Below are 13,068 nucleotides of genomic sequence, written 5' to 3'. Positions count from 1 at the left end.
CCATTCAAGCCCAGACCAGTGTTGATATGCTGGTCAAGGTCCATGAGAAATTTTCACCAAACCTTGTGCACTGCTAAAGAATGTTTTTCGGTCACATTATAATATAAGTAAAAGCTAGTCTTTAACAGCACATTACTTTCCAGATATACAGCAAAACAGGTTAATCACCTCATGTAAAACAGAGCAGAGTTTGACTTGCTTCTCTGTTTTGTTCCTTCCTAGGTTTACTTTGTAGAGTCCACCCATGTACCGTGGACAGTCCACATGTTCATACACCGGATAACTAGCTGGATATGAAATGGCTTTAACAAGCAGTAAGAAGGTTCCGGAATTCATAATCTATTAGCTGCTGCAGTGTGACGTTATATAACATAAAAAAACTGATTTAAAAGGTGAAATTTCTTGGTTCAAGTAACTATGATAATACCTAATAGTACATAGTGCTTAGTGCTCAAGAGTAAGAATCTATTAAGTCAATTCTCTTTAGGAGACCGTTGGTATTTAATCAACAGCTTTCTGTGTGCAAAAGCAAAGCAAGAAATTTACTTAAAATTTACTTTGAAACTGCGCTGTATCTTTGTAAATGGTTGATAAAAAAAACTACTTTGCATCAAACCCCGACATTTGAAGTGTCAGATTTCCGAGAGTCCATGAAGGCGTCTGGCAGGAAGTTCAAACAACTTGCTGTCCGGATTCCGCAACTTCCCTCGAGCTGTACACTCATGTAGCGTAACTGTCAAGTAACTTGGCCTCCACTGGCTGTTCTTTATTAAAAAAAACCTTTTAGCAAATATGCTGAAACGCAAAGACCTAGAATGGAAGCGTTGTTGTGCAGGTCTGTACGTTTGTTACTGGCGTGCAGCTGTAAGTTTAGTAAATACCCTGGGCTACTGAAAAAAGCGAGTCTTCTCGGGTCAAAATCCCCCCAGGTGTCTCTCATTAGGAGGAGGAACTCGAGGTAAGTTTACAATGTCTCGTTTTGCATGAATAGTACTAATACGTAGTGACATAAGGTCCTCCTGAGAGCAGAGTAGCCTGGCAGAGTGTTTGTCCAGGGTTTTGAGCCGTTATTCCAAACCTTTTCTCCGTAAGTATTCAAATTAAACTCATTCAACTAAATAGAAATGTGCACGAGCAACAAGTCTTTACTCTTTGACATTGCCAGTGCTGATGACACAACACTTAAGCAGTGAATGAGAGTGGGTATGGATTATTAGTTTACTTAAATGTAATGATTTATTAGAAGACCCTTATAAACGCCACTCATGTACAAGTAGATGAAAAAACAATGGCGATTAGACCCTTTCAAAAGTAGTGCTTTTTTGAGTGGTCACGCTATAAACTAGCACTAACTTTTAAATGTTAAACATGTACAGCATGAATATATGAATAACAAACTAGATAAGCCAAGATTAGAAAAGCGTACAATTTATTAAGAATGAATATATACTATTGAATTAAGAAGCAGTAAATGAAATTATTAACTGAGCAATGTATATATATTAAATTAAATCAGTCATTCAACTTTTTTTTTTCAAATTATTTCTTATTAGTAGTATCAGTTATAAGAATGGCAATTTTCTTTACAAAATTATTCGAGAACTTACCTGTACAGTAGTGGCGGTTGCAACAAGTAATGAGATAGTAAATTTAGAAAAAAAAATTTAAATAATGTTATTATTATTAATTTTACCGCACTACAAATGATTTGACTTTTTGTGACTATTTTTAGTCAGTTTTTTGATTATTTGTAAAACTGCCTGCAGTCATACCAGGAGTTTCTCGGCGGTCACGTGATCAGAGGCTTTTCGCTCAGACGTCACAGACGCAGAGCTGGTACCGACTAATGATCCTCACGGTCCTGCTGCATGATTCGAAACTCCACGTCTTACCTTCATAAAGACATCCTGCCGACAGCTTTTACTGCAGCCGTTAAGTTTCTTATTGATACTTGCTAAAAGATACGTTATTGTAATGTAAACTGTATTGGAAATGCTCTGCGAACCGTATAGCTCCTAATAATGATACCCTGCTCCTCGAATTAAAACAGTGTATGGCGCAAACGTAAATGAAACAAACATGTCTCCTTGCTGAGGTAACAACTGGTGGTATTCTTTTGCGTTCAAGTTTTCAGGTAAGTCGGCTGAAAATGGTCATAACTTGCACGATGTGTAACATGTACCGAAGCTTGTGGTACTCGAAAGTGAGTGTATGGTTGCCTCATGGTTCCCCCAGTGGCATTTTAATCTCTGTTTAATGCTATCACTATTGTTCCCCTAGGACACATTTTGCTTGGCTGGCTTTTGTTTAAATTTGTTAGTTTGTTTACTATATTGCTACATTACCTATCTTTGTTTTGTAAAAATGTTAATAATAGAGCATGTGTTTGTAGCAAACATCGTTGTTCTTTCCTGAGTGTGCAAACATGTCAGAAAGGAAATAATTGAAGAGTAAGTTAAGTTGTGAAACCTGTTGTTTATCACTTGAATTTACAGTCAGTGTCACTGGGACAAGACTAATTCATGTTATAATTCATATCCAGACTTGTGTGTGATACTGTCAGGACACTTTTAGAGACACTTGACTGTTTTCAGGAGGTGAATCTGAGTAGTATTTGAATGTGATTATCTGTAACTGAGTTTCATGCATATTTATGTCCTGTGTTTCTCTTTTGAAGAGCTGTGAGACAGCCCTGTCTGCTAACTCCATGCAGATCTTATTTAGCTTAACTTCAGAGATGAGAGGGAGTCTGACTTCAGGCTGTTAGTGTGTTTGTTGTTTATATGACCACATCAGGCATGCTTGGTTGTCTTCCACAGAGCTCCATTGTTGTCCCGGTGTCTGTGTGTAGTGTGTAGTTAAAGTCCATTCATGAGGCTGAGTGCATCATGAAGACACTATAGCTGTAATGTATGGAGTTCCCCAAAGAGGGGAAGTGCACAAATGACTTATGTTGCATTACTGTATTAATGCTTTTCTCCACCATCCGCTCTGTTAATGCGGGGTAGCAAACAAATGCATTTTCTCATGAAGTATAAGTGCATGAAGGAGTCACTCACAAGTGGAGTAGTTAGTGAGGGTGTGTGCTACAAAGTGATTGCTGTGGATAATAGCAGGATAAGGAAGGGCTGTGATCTAGCTCTGGAAAGTGTGAAGGTGTCAACATCTCTTTGTGTGTATATTAAATGTAGGTTTTTCTAAACTAAAATATCAGATTCACTCCCCCTTTTTTTTTTTTCCAACTTTTTCTACAGGAAGAAAAATTCCCTTTTACCACACATTCAGTTCAGGACTCATGTTTAAGAAGTTTTACCTGGGTCACCTCTGCTGTGAAGCAGGCCTGTAGCTTAGTGGAGGGCTTAACTCATGGTTTAATGTTGCACCACCATTTTTGAGGTGGACATGGTCCAAGAGGGAAGTAGCCCAAGCCATTTCAGCTGTTGCACTTGGACTGTACTGATGTAACAATATGAGTTGTATGAGTGCAGTCTGTCCTCATCACACCAGTTAATCATGTGCCCTTTTTTCCTTTTTTTTTCCTTTTTATTTTTTTTTTTACATGAAATACCTGCATAGATTTTGTAGCCTGCATGAATCAGCATGCTAGTTACTTCCTAATCAGTATTACCCAAGAAAAACAGTAACTGTTTGTGTCACACCCACAAGGAAACACATGTCTTAATCTTTCCTGTCAACAATATGTTAAGAGATAAAAGTAATGTTAAAACCAGACACATATTAGCTCATCTAGCAAGGTTTGAAACACAGTTTAACCATTGAACTTAGTGCACTGTGGAAGCACTAAAATGTCACGTCTGATAGTAGTTTGATTTGAATACAGTGAAGATGATCCTGCTGTCTGTCTGAATACCATCTTTCTGTTTCATATGCAAACCATTATGATTCAACTGTCAGCTCTTTAATGAGCTGTTATCATTGCAGTAGTGTTCGGTGGAGTGAAAGGAGCCAACTTTTGACTTGGTTGTTGGTGTGAACATGTATGACAGTCCCCACCCTCAGCAACTTCTTCTTTAAGCAAAGCATGTGACCCCTGACTGCTCCAGAAGAGCAGCTTGAGGTCCGCCAATGAAAAACTGAAACTTAAGTGTGTTTGTGTTCATGCCAGGTGCTGTGGTGTGCCCATGGAGAAGCCATCATCTTCAGGTAGAGCAGCTCTGGAGGAGAGAAAAAGCCTAGTGGAGGTAATGCATCCTGCTCATCATCTTAAAATGAGATGGTGCCAAGCTGTAGTCTGGCTAATTATAACTTGTTTGACAGAATAAAGAAGAGGTTCATTGCACTCAAAGCTGCAGCAGAAGCTAAAAATGATTAAAAAGTTATTATTAGTATTAAGCATTTTACAGGTCCTTGCTAAGATGTTGGAGCACAACATAATGGCTTAATGATGGCTGGCTATATGGTGCTCATTTCTTACACCTCAAATGCCTTGGCGACTTCAAATTGACTCCATCACTACATGTGTGTGTTTGTACCTCTACTGCAGGATGAAGTGATAAGAGGAGCTGAGGGTGGAGAGGTGGATCCTCAGACCCCGAGGAAGAGCAGCTCCTCCCGCTCTTCCCGCAAGAGCTTCCGCCTGGACTATCGGTTGGAGGTAAAACCTCCCTTTTCATTATCCTCCTGTTGCCTAAAACCTGCTGCTCACACACACACACACACACACACACACACACACACACACACACACACACACACACACACACACACACACACACACACACACACACGCTCTTCACCTCAACTCACCTGAAACCTCTTAATTTCCATAAACTCCTTCCGTCAACATGGCATCTCTCCAGTTCTCTGTCTATTGTGTGTTGTATAGAAAGTTTTATCTTAAACTCTAATCTGACTTTTGAAATTACTTTCTTTAACAAGCGCCCTACCCAGTACCTGGCTCTTAAAAGGAAGTTTTTACCTTGCCATTGTCACCTAGTGCTGTTCTTGGTGGGAACTGTTGGGTCTCTGCAAATGATATTATAGAGAGAAGTACTAGACCTGCCCTATTTGGAAAGTGCCTTGAGATAACTTATTGACTATTAACTAATTGGCGCTATACAAATAAAAATTGACTTGACTTCAATTGACTTGAACAAGTGGCTAAAATGCCATTGTTTACTTTGATTGCAGGAGGAAGTTACAAAGTCCTGTCGAGACAAACATGGCCGCTGGATCAACCCCTGGCCCACATGGCGGTTCCCTTCCTACTCAATGCTGCTGAGATTCTTCTTGTTGGATAAAAATCACAGCAATGTGCCAACTAGTAAAGAGGTGGGTATTTATTAGACTAAAATCTAAAAATATTAACCATTTTTATAAATATAATCACCCCAACTTAATATATACCTTACTATACACTCACCAGCCACTATTAGGTACACCTTGCTAGTACTGGGTTGGACCCCTTTTGCCTTCAGAGCTGCCTTAATTCTTCATGGCATAGATTTAACAAGGTGCTGAAAACATTCCTCAGAGGTTTTGGTCCATATTGACATGATAGCATCACGCAGTTGCTGCAGATTTGTCGGCTGCACATCCATGATGCGAATCTCCCGTTCCACCACATCCCAAAGATACTCTATCGGATTGAGATCTGGTGACTGGAGGCCATTTGAGTACAGTGAACTCATTGTCATGTTCAAGAAACCAGTTTGAGATGATCTGAGCTTTTTGACACGGTGCATTATCCTGCTGGAAATAGCTATCAGTAGATGGGTACACTGTGGTCATAAGGGGATCGACATGGTCAGCAACAATACTCAGGTAGGCAGTGGCATTTAAACGATGCTCAATTGGTATTAAGGGGCTCAAAGTGTGCCAAGAAAATATCCCCCACACCATTACAGCACCACCACTAGCCTGAACTATTGATACAAGGCAGGATAGATCCATGCTTTCATGTTGTTTATGCCAAATTCTGACCCTACCATCCGAATGTTGCAGCAGAAATCGAGACCATCAGACCAGGCAATGATTTTCCAATCTTCTATTGTCCAATTTTGGTGAGCCCGTGCGAATTGTAGCCTCAGTTTCCTGTTCTTAGCTGACAGGAGTGGCACCCGGTGTTTTCTTCTGCTGCTGTAGCCCATCTGCTTCAAGGTTCGACGTGTTGCGCGTTCAGAGTTGCTCTTCTGCATACCTCGGTTGTAACAAGTGGTTATTTGAGTTAGTGTTGCCTTTGTCAGCTCGAACCAGTCTGGCCATTCTCCTCTGATGTCTGGCATCAGCAAGACATTTTCTCTTTCGGACCATTCTCTGTAAACCAAGAGCTGGTTGTGCGTGAAAATCTTAGAAGATCAGCAGTTTCTGAAATACTCAGACCAGCCCATCTGGTACCAACAACCATGCCACGTTCAAAGTCACTTGAATCACCTTTCTTCCCCATTCTGATGCTCAGTTTGAACTTCAACAGATCATCTTGACCATGTCTACATGCCTAAATGCATTGAGTTGCTGCCATGTGATTGGCCTATGAGATATTTGCGTTAACAAGCAGTAGAAGAGGTGTATCTAATAAAGTGGCCGGTGAGTGTATAGCTGAGGGATATGAAAGACAACCTCACACAAAACTCAACTTCTGTAACACTTTCAGGAAGCTGATACACACTGAAATCTATTGTTACTAAAAGTATGGATTGGACTGTTGTCTGTCTGATAACAGAGCTGAAATTTAGTCTGATGGCAGCAGTCTCTCATACTGTCAGATGACTGAGCTGAGTTAAATATTTTAGTTTTTTCCATTTAAAAGTGATGCATCAAATTTTTTTCAAGCCTATGTAAGATTGTAGTATTATGAGCACATCTTTCTAACGCCTGTATGTAGAAACATTGCCCTTTGTTGACTTTCACAACCACACAGTATTTATAGCAACTAGTGGAAACCTTGCTGAGCTCAGTGGGGGCTTAACAGGTTTCAAAGGCTGCTTTCACGCAGCAATAGAAAACTGGTTAACCCCTCATTTGCACAGATTGCACAGTGTTTTGTTGTTGGATAAAACCTAGAAAAATAGGCCTACTAATCAACTACCAGAAAGGTCATAGGTCAAAACTGCAATGTGACAACATTCTCTAAGCATATAGTGTGTTAGGATGTAGCCTTGTAAACTACATGTACAGCATAACTACTGTAAAGAGAGAAGTTAAACAAGTCACACAAAAGTAAGTTGGTCATAAACATTTATTAGTGTATAGCCAGAGTATTCATGTAAACATGGCAACAAAAACATGATAACTGCTGTGTTTCAAGAGCAGTGACTTTCTTCTTAGGGTGAGAGGGGATAATGGTTTATGATTGAAAAGTATGATCAGACAAAGCGATCAGACTGAAACAATATATTCCTCATAATAAGAATGTGATTGTTTTATTTGATGCAAACGCTGCCTGCTTCCCCTTCATCTGTGTTTCTGTTTGCTTTCCTCTGTCAACCCCTTTCTGTTGCTGGTCCATCCTTTTCCTCCAGGTTCTGGACAGTGAGCTCCCAGTGATGGAACCGTACTTTGTCCAGAACCCAGACCTCTCTGACTCTGGTCCAGGTCTGAGAGTCACCTGGCTGGGTCACGCCACAGTTTTGGTTGAAATGGATGGACTCAATATTCTGACAGATCCAATCTTCAGCCAGAGGGCCTCACCTTTCCAGTTCATGGGGCCCAAAAGGTACAGAGGGCCTCCCTGCACCGTGGAACAGGTTCAGTACTTCCTGTTTTTAATTTTCCCTTATTTCAGCAATCCCCTTTAATTAAAACAGTAACAAAACAAAATTTGTTTATTTGATTCTTTCAGACCTGTGTTTTCTCTTGTCCTCTTCTCCAACAGCTGCCCAGGATCGATGCTGTTGTGATCAGTCACTCTCATTTTGACCATCTGGATGCTGGATCTGTTGCCAGCCTTAACGCACGCTTCGGAGGGGAGCTACGCTGGTACGTGTGATCGGCAGTCATTGTTGTGATCAAGATCCACACTCTACTGTATTTATTGCCTGTTGAGTTGACATTCTGATCCACTGTCAAAGTGCACTTCTGCGTTTGGGGAAAAAAAAAGTCAAATGTACCTTTTTAATAAGAGCCGTGTGTGTTTTGTAGGTTCGTGCCCCTTGGTTTGATGGACTGGTTGGTGAAAATGGGCTGTGAGAATGTGATGGAGTTGGACTGGTGGGAGGAGAACTGTGTCCCAGGTCATGATGAAGTGACATTTGTCTGTACACCATCTCAGCATTGGAGCAAACGCACAGCTCTGGATGACAACAAGGTAATTATTTTCTCTCTCTAATAAAATCATACACATATTTCTTAGGTCAATTTTAATCAAGTAGAAACTTTAAAGCAAATTCAGTACAATACAAATATGTTCATTTCCTGGTTGTCTCTTTCAGTCTTTATGGGGCAGCTGGTCTATTTTGGGTCCAGACCATCGATTCTTCTTTGCTGGTGATACTGGCTACTGCGCTTCCTTCCAGGAGATAGGAAGGCGCTTCGGGCCATTTGACCTTGCAGCAATCCCCATCGGAGCGTATCTGCCCAGGTATAGATTCTGTCTTACTAACTTAGAGTAATAAAGAAAGAACCTAGTAGAAATAAGGTAAAGAAGATTGTAAACTCTTATTTCCTATATTCTTGATCCTTACTTACTTTTCTGGATTCTTAATATCTAATTAGATAGTAAGAAAAGGGAACTAGAAAGAATATAGGAAATAAGAGTCTAGAGTTTTTTGGTTTTTTTTTTAGTATATTTTTTGGGCTTTTGTGCATTTATTGGACAGGATAGTAGAGAGAGACAGGAAATGGGGAGGCAGAGAGAGGGGAAATGAAATGCAGCAAAGGCCGTCCGATGCGGGACTCGAACCGGGGCCAACTGCAGCAAGGACTGTAGCCTCTACACATGGGGCGTCTGCTTAGACCACTACGCCACACAACGCTCCTCTAGGTTCTTTTTTAAAATAGATTCTTACTAACTTAGTAAGAAAAAAATCCAGAAAAGTAACTAAGAAATAAGGTAAAGATTGTAGACTCTTATTTCCTCCATCCTTTTTTTCTAGATTATCATTTTTACTAACTCACTTACTTTACTTACACAATATGACATTTATAAAAGGACCACACACAGCCAGACCTGTAACATTGAAATATTCCTGGTGTTTAAGGGACGTTATGCAGGGGCAGCATGTGGATCCAGAGGAGGCTGTTCTAATTCACCAGGACCTTCAGGCCAAACAGTCTGTGGCCATTCACTGGGGGACCTTTGCTCTCGCCTATGAGGTAGGAATGCACAGAGATACAGTAAGTTATTCATGTTTTGTCTCTAACAAAAAGGCACTACCGTTCAGCTGCACCACAAACTACCTCCTCTAAAATGACTACAGTTGAATCAATACATCTCTAGAACAGTTTACAATATTGAACATTAGTTCAGTGGCCCAAAGAGCTGCCGTGTGTGTGTGAGACTGGTCTCAGAGAGGGGTTATTGAGGTAAAAACATGCCCAGACAGTATATTATGTTCTGGCAACACAACATAACAAAGGTGTCATTGTTTGTAAAGCTGAAAGACTTTTCCTGCAGTGGTCGTGGTTTATTGGCCTCTGGCTCACTGCTCTGCTTCAGTGTTAGAGACTAGCTAACAAAAGCGCTGAGCTAAAAATTAACCTGTTTTTAGGTTCATATATGGCAATGTTCAATGATGGTCTTTAATACTCACTTTTTCCCTGGTCCCCTCCTTCGTCCAGTACTATATGGAGCCGCCGGTTCGTCTTAGAGAGGCCCTGGAGCAGAAAGGACTGAAACCAGACTCCTTCTTCACTTTGCATCATGGGGAGTCTCGCCTTATAGCTTCACGGGAAGGAGACGTCTTTGAATGATCCTCCACTCTGCAGTGTGCTGTGGGCTGAACTTACTGTAGATTTCTGTCTGTAACAAAGTGAACATTTTATCATATATAGATGGACTCCAGTGATTAAAGTATGAAGTGCATTTGTATGCAGCTTATTCCAACTTAAAATTAAAATGTTTGATACTGTTTACATACTGAATGTTTGCCCTGCCATCACATGGTCATTGGTGAACCGTACTACCTGGAGGAGCTGTGACTGTACTCTGTGTGAAAAAAAAAAAAAAAAGGGTTTGTTAGGTTTACACAATAAAAAAAGTTTTTAATTCTTAGCTCAGTCAGTGTGGTATGTACAGTTGAAAGGTTATTGTATTAGTGTGAGAAAAAATCAGTTTTTTGTAATCTCAAACTGTTATAAATAATCATATTTAGAACATGGTCTGCACACTGGCTGGAGAAACTTTTCAGCCCTGAGGAGAAAATTATGCACAAACAAGTTAAAAACAACCACTGAAAAGAAACCTGTGTGCTTAATATCACTGGTTTGTGGAAGCTTGATCATCAGTTGACCAGGATTGTTTTTCTGATTTTATTTACATCAGAAAGTCAAATCAGAATTTAAAAAAAAGAGATGCAATGAGAATTAAACTCAGATGGAGTGAATGGTGCTGGTACCAAGTTACTATAAATGGCTTGAACTTTTAAAATGGAGATATTCATGCAGGTGAAGTTTGGCATAGGGAACAATGACAAACCTTCACGATGAAGCTGGGCAGGAGACTGCAGGCACTGTGTTGCATCTTCATGTTCACACAGAGCTGGACATAACTTCTTGTGGTCTGAAATATCAAAGAGAAAAACTGTTAGAAAGTTATTTTCCAAGAGTGGTGATAGCTAATGCCAGATTGCAGTGCTATATTTTTGTTTGTTTCAGAATGTATCTTAGCTGATCCAAAACTACACAAGACAAAGTGTTAGAATAAATCTGTTTTTGTTGTCTGTGATCTTAACTCCCATCACCTGTATGCTTCTAGAAAATGCAGCTGAAGTGTTGTCAGGTTAACAAGTTGAGCTGGGTTCAACTTCGTGCATTGCAGATGTTGTGCACTGTTCCTGTGTCAGACATTTGCTTTTGATGCTCTGAAAACCACAGCACAAAAGACCTTTTTCTTTTCTTTTAGTTAACAGGTATGTTTGCTTCAGAGAGCAACAGCAGAATCATTTTAGTGCTTAAGGGATTTTATTATAATTATTATTTTTTTATGTTGTATTTTTTAATGCCACAACTTTTTTTTTTTTTTTTTAAAGCTAGAATGTAAGAACTGTGCAATGTTGAGTTAATTTAATAGCCTGGTTATAACTACATGGTCAAACAGGGCTAACTGTGGTTTACATTGGATCCAAGTCACTGAATTTCCCATTAAAGACACCATACATTTAAAATATTTGTCTTTTGTTCTTGTTGTCAACAGCAATATAGCGCAGGACTAACCAAACAGTAAAATACAGAATTATTATTAGAAAATATAGTTATGTCTAATGGAAAGAGATTTAGGATATCATAGAAAGTTATTTCAAAAATCCCTTTAAAGTATACTTTAGTTTTCTATTTCAATGAGTGCACTATTCTGAGTAACATCATTATTTAGCAGCAAATCTTCAGCCACTGTGATGATCAATGCCATGATGTGAAATTTAAAGTGCTACAATCAAAAAAGAAAAATAAGATCAGATAGCATTTTGAGTCAATCAGCAACAATTAAGTTAATTTTATATTTAACAACAAACCTGAGGTTCTACTCTTTCGATTTCTATTTGTCTCAGTATTTAAACTGTGGGGCCTGTACGCTGCCAGAGTAACTGCTCCATGTACTCATTGGGCTGATGTGTTGTATTAACACTGTTGGGACCAAACACACTAAATGAAAGCACTTCTGATTAAAGGATCTGTTCCTACATTGAGGAAATAATGTCAGAGGTTAAATCTACTTTAACAGAACAAATAACTGCAAAAAATGAAAGCAACTTAAGGAGATAAAATAATTTAAGTCCTTATTTTAAGTAGATGTACACTACATTGTAAAGTGTTGAACCTACAATGTGTGATTTTTCTTTCTTTGTGTTGTTTTACTGGCATTTTACTCTAATTAGTGTATTTATACAACACTAGATGTACAGAGTGCACTCTACATGTGTAGATATTAAATGTGTCACTGTTGCCATAGATATGAGGTATTTATCGGGTAAAGATTATAGTTTTTCTCAATCGCTTCGATGCAATTCACTCATCAGAAACATCATTCACATTGTCACCAATAAACTAAACCTAACCACCAGTGCCTCAAGACTTAGAATGTTTCGATGTTTTGATAAAAACATGAATGACTTTAGAAAAAGAGAATTGCAGAAAATATAGAGTAAAAAATGTTCAGACACAACACTGTACTAGTGTTACAACAGTAACATTTTGGGAAAAATTGTGTTTCATTTTGCAGCAGATTTGTAGCACTTTGCATTTTGTGTGTGCAATTTTTGGATTCGTGTGTAGGGTTTTGAAAAAATGAGACCTAGTTTAGAAAATGTGTGAAAGCAGTTGAAAAAAAATTGTATCTGTAAATTCACACAATGTAACTGCTTTAACTGAGGAAAGCTAAATAATAAACGTGGAACTATGCATCGGAAAATAGCACACAAAACATCAACACAATGAGAAAACACCTTTAGTAGTGAACTATGTGTGGATAAAAAGGAAGTTTGTACAAATACAATGAGAATTGCTTATTTGTGTGGGGAAATGAACTGTTTTGAGAATTACTTTAAGAATTATGAGAATGATGTTTCTGATGTGAGAATTGCTTCAAAGCAATTGAGAAAAACTGTCATACAGATGCATTTAGTAAGAGTGAGGTGATTATCATCACATACAGGTAGACAATTAAATGTTTAAAACTAGAAATTGATCAGTGTTCTCCAGTGTTACTTACATTGACTTCTCAGTTTGGTGTTGAAGATCAGATGCCTCACAACATTTTCTATGAACTTTCCTCCTGCACTTCTCTTTTAGCAGAGAGAAACTGGATAAACTCATATATCTTAAACATCTCCACAGTGCTCCCACTCCTCTTTGTACTGCATTTGTTTGTTTCCCCTTCCCCCGTGTCACAGGTGTATCTCATTAATTACTCACCCTCCTCTCCTGCCAAGGTTTTAAAGGGCCATGCCACCTTCT

General features: G+C 39.1%; 1 protein-coding gene across 2 annotated transcripts; it reads left to right on the top strand.

The window, feature by feature from the left end:
• The first annotated feature begins 702 nt into the window (after positions 1-702).
• napepld (N-acyl phosphatidylethanolamine phospholipase D) lies at positions 703-10,843 on the top strand. Of its 2 annotated transcripts, none has more exons than XM_056367597.1 (10): positions 703-958; positions 4,127-4,202; positions 4,505-4,615; positions 5,152-5,292; positions 7,482-7,706; positions 7,835-7,938; positions 8,101-8,266; positions 8,391-8,539; positions 9,159-9,273; positions 9,739-10,843. In XM_056367597.1, exons 1-10 carry the CDS (start codon positions 816-818, stop codon positions 9,868-9,870), a joined length of 1,362 nt encoding a protein of 453 aa, XP_056223572.1. In that variant the 5' UTR covers positions 703-815; the 3' UTR covers positions 9,871-10,843. The 2 variants fall into 2 exon arrangements, with proteins under 2 accessions (XP_056223572.1, XP_056223573.1); XM_056367598.1 differs by lacking the exon at positions 703-958 and adding an exon at positions 1,829-2,134.
• Positions 10,844-13,068: the final 2,225 nt, after the last annotated feature.

This window comes from Seriola aureovittata, chromosome 22, assembly GCF_021018895.1.
Source record: "Seriola aureovittata isolate HTS-2021-v1 ecotype China chromosome 22, ASM2101889v1, whole genome shotgun sequence".
Taxonomy (NCBI): Eukaryota; Metazoa; Chordata; class Actinopteri; order Carangiformes; family Carangidae; genus Seriola; species Seriola aureovittata.
Note: the sequence above shows the minus strand (reverse complement) of the source record. Positions and strands in the feature narration are given on the sequence as shown.

What these genes read in the sequence shown, in the direction of transcription:
- napepld (XM_056367597.1), top strand. Translation starts at nt 816, where the DNA reads ATGGAAGCGTTGTTGTGCAGGTCTGTACGTTTGTTACTGGCGTGCAGC. An exon ending in CAGCTCTGGATGACAACAAG is followed by an intron (nt 8,267 to 8,390) that starts GTAATTATTTTC and finishes TGTCTCTTTCAG; the next exon opens with TCTTTATGGGGCAGCTGGTC. An exon ending in CCTTTGCTCTCGCCTATGAG is followed by an intron (nt 9,274 to 9,738) that starts GTAGGAATGCAC and finishes TCCTTCGTCCAG; the next exon opens with TACTATATGGAGCCGCCGGT.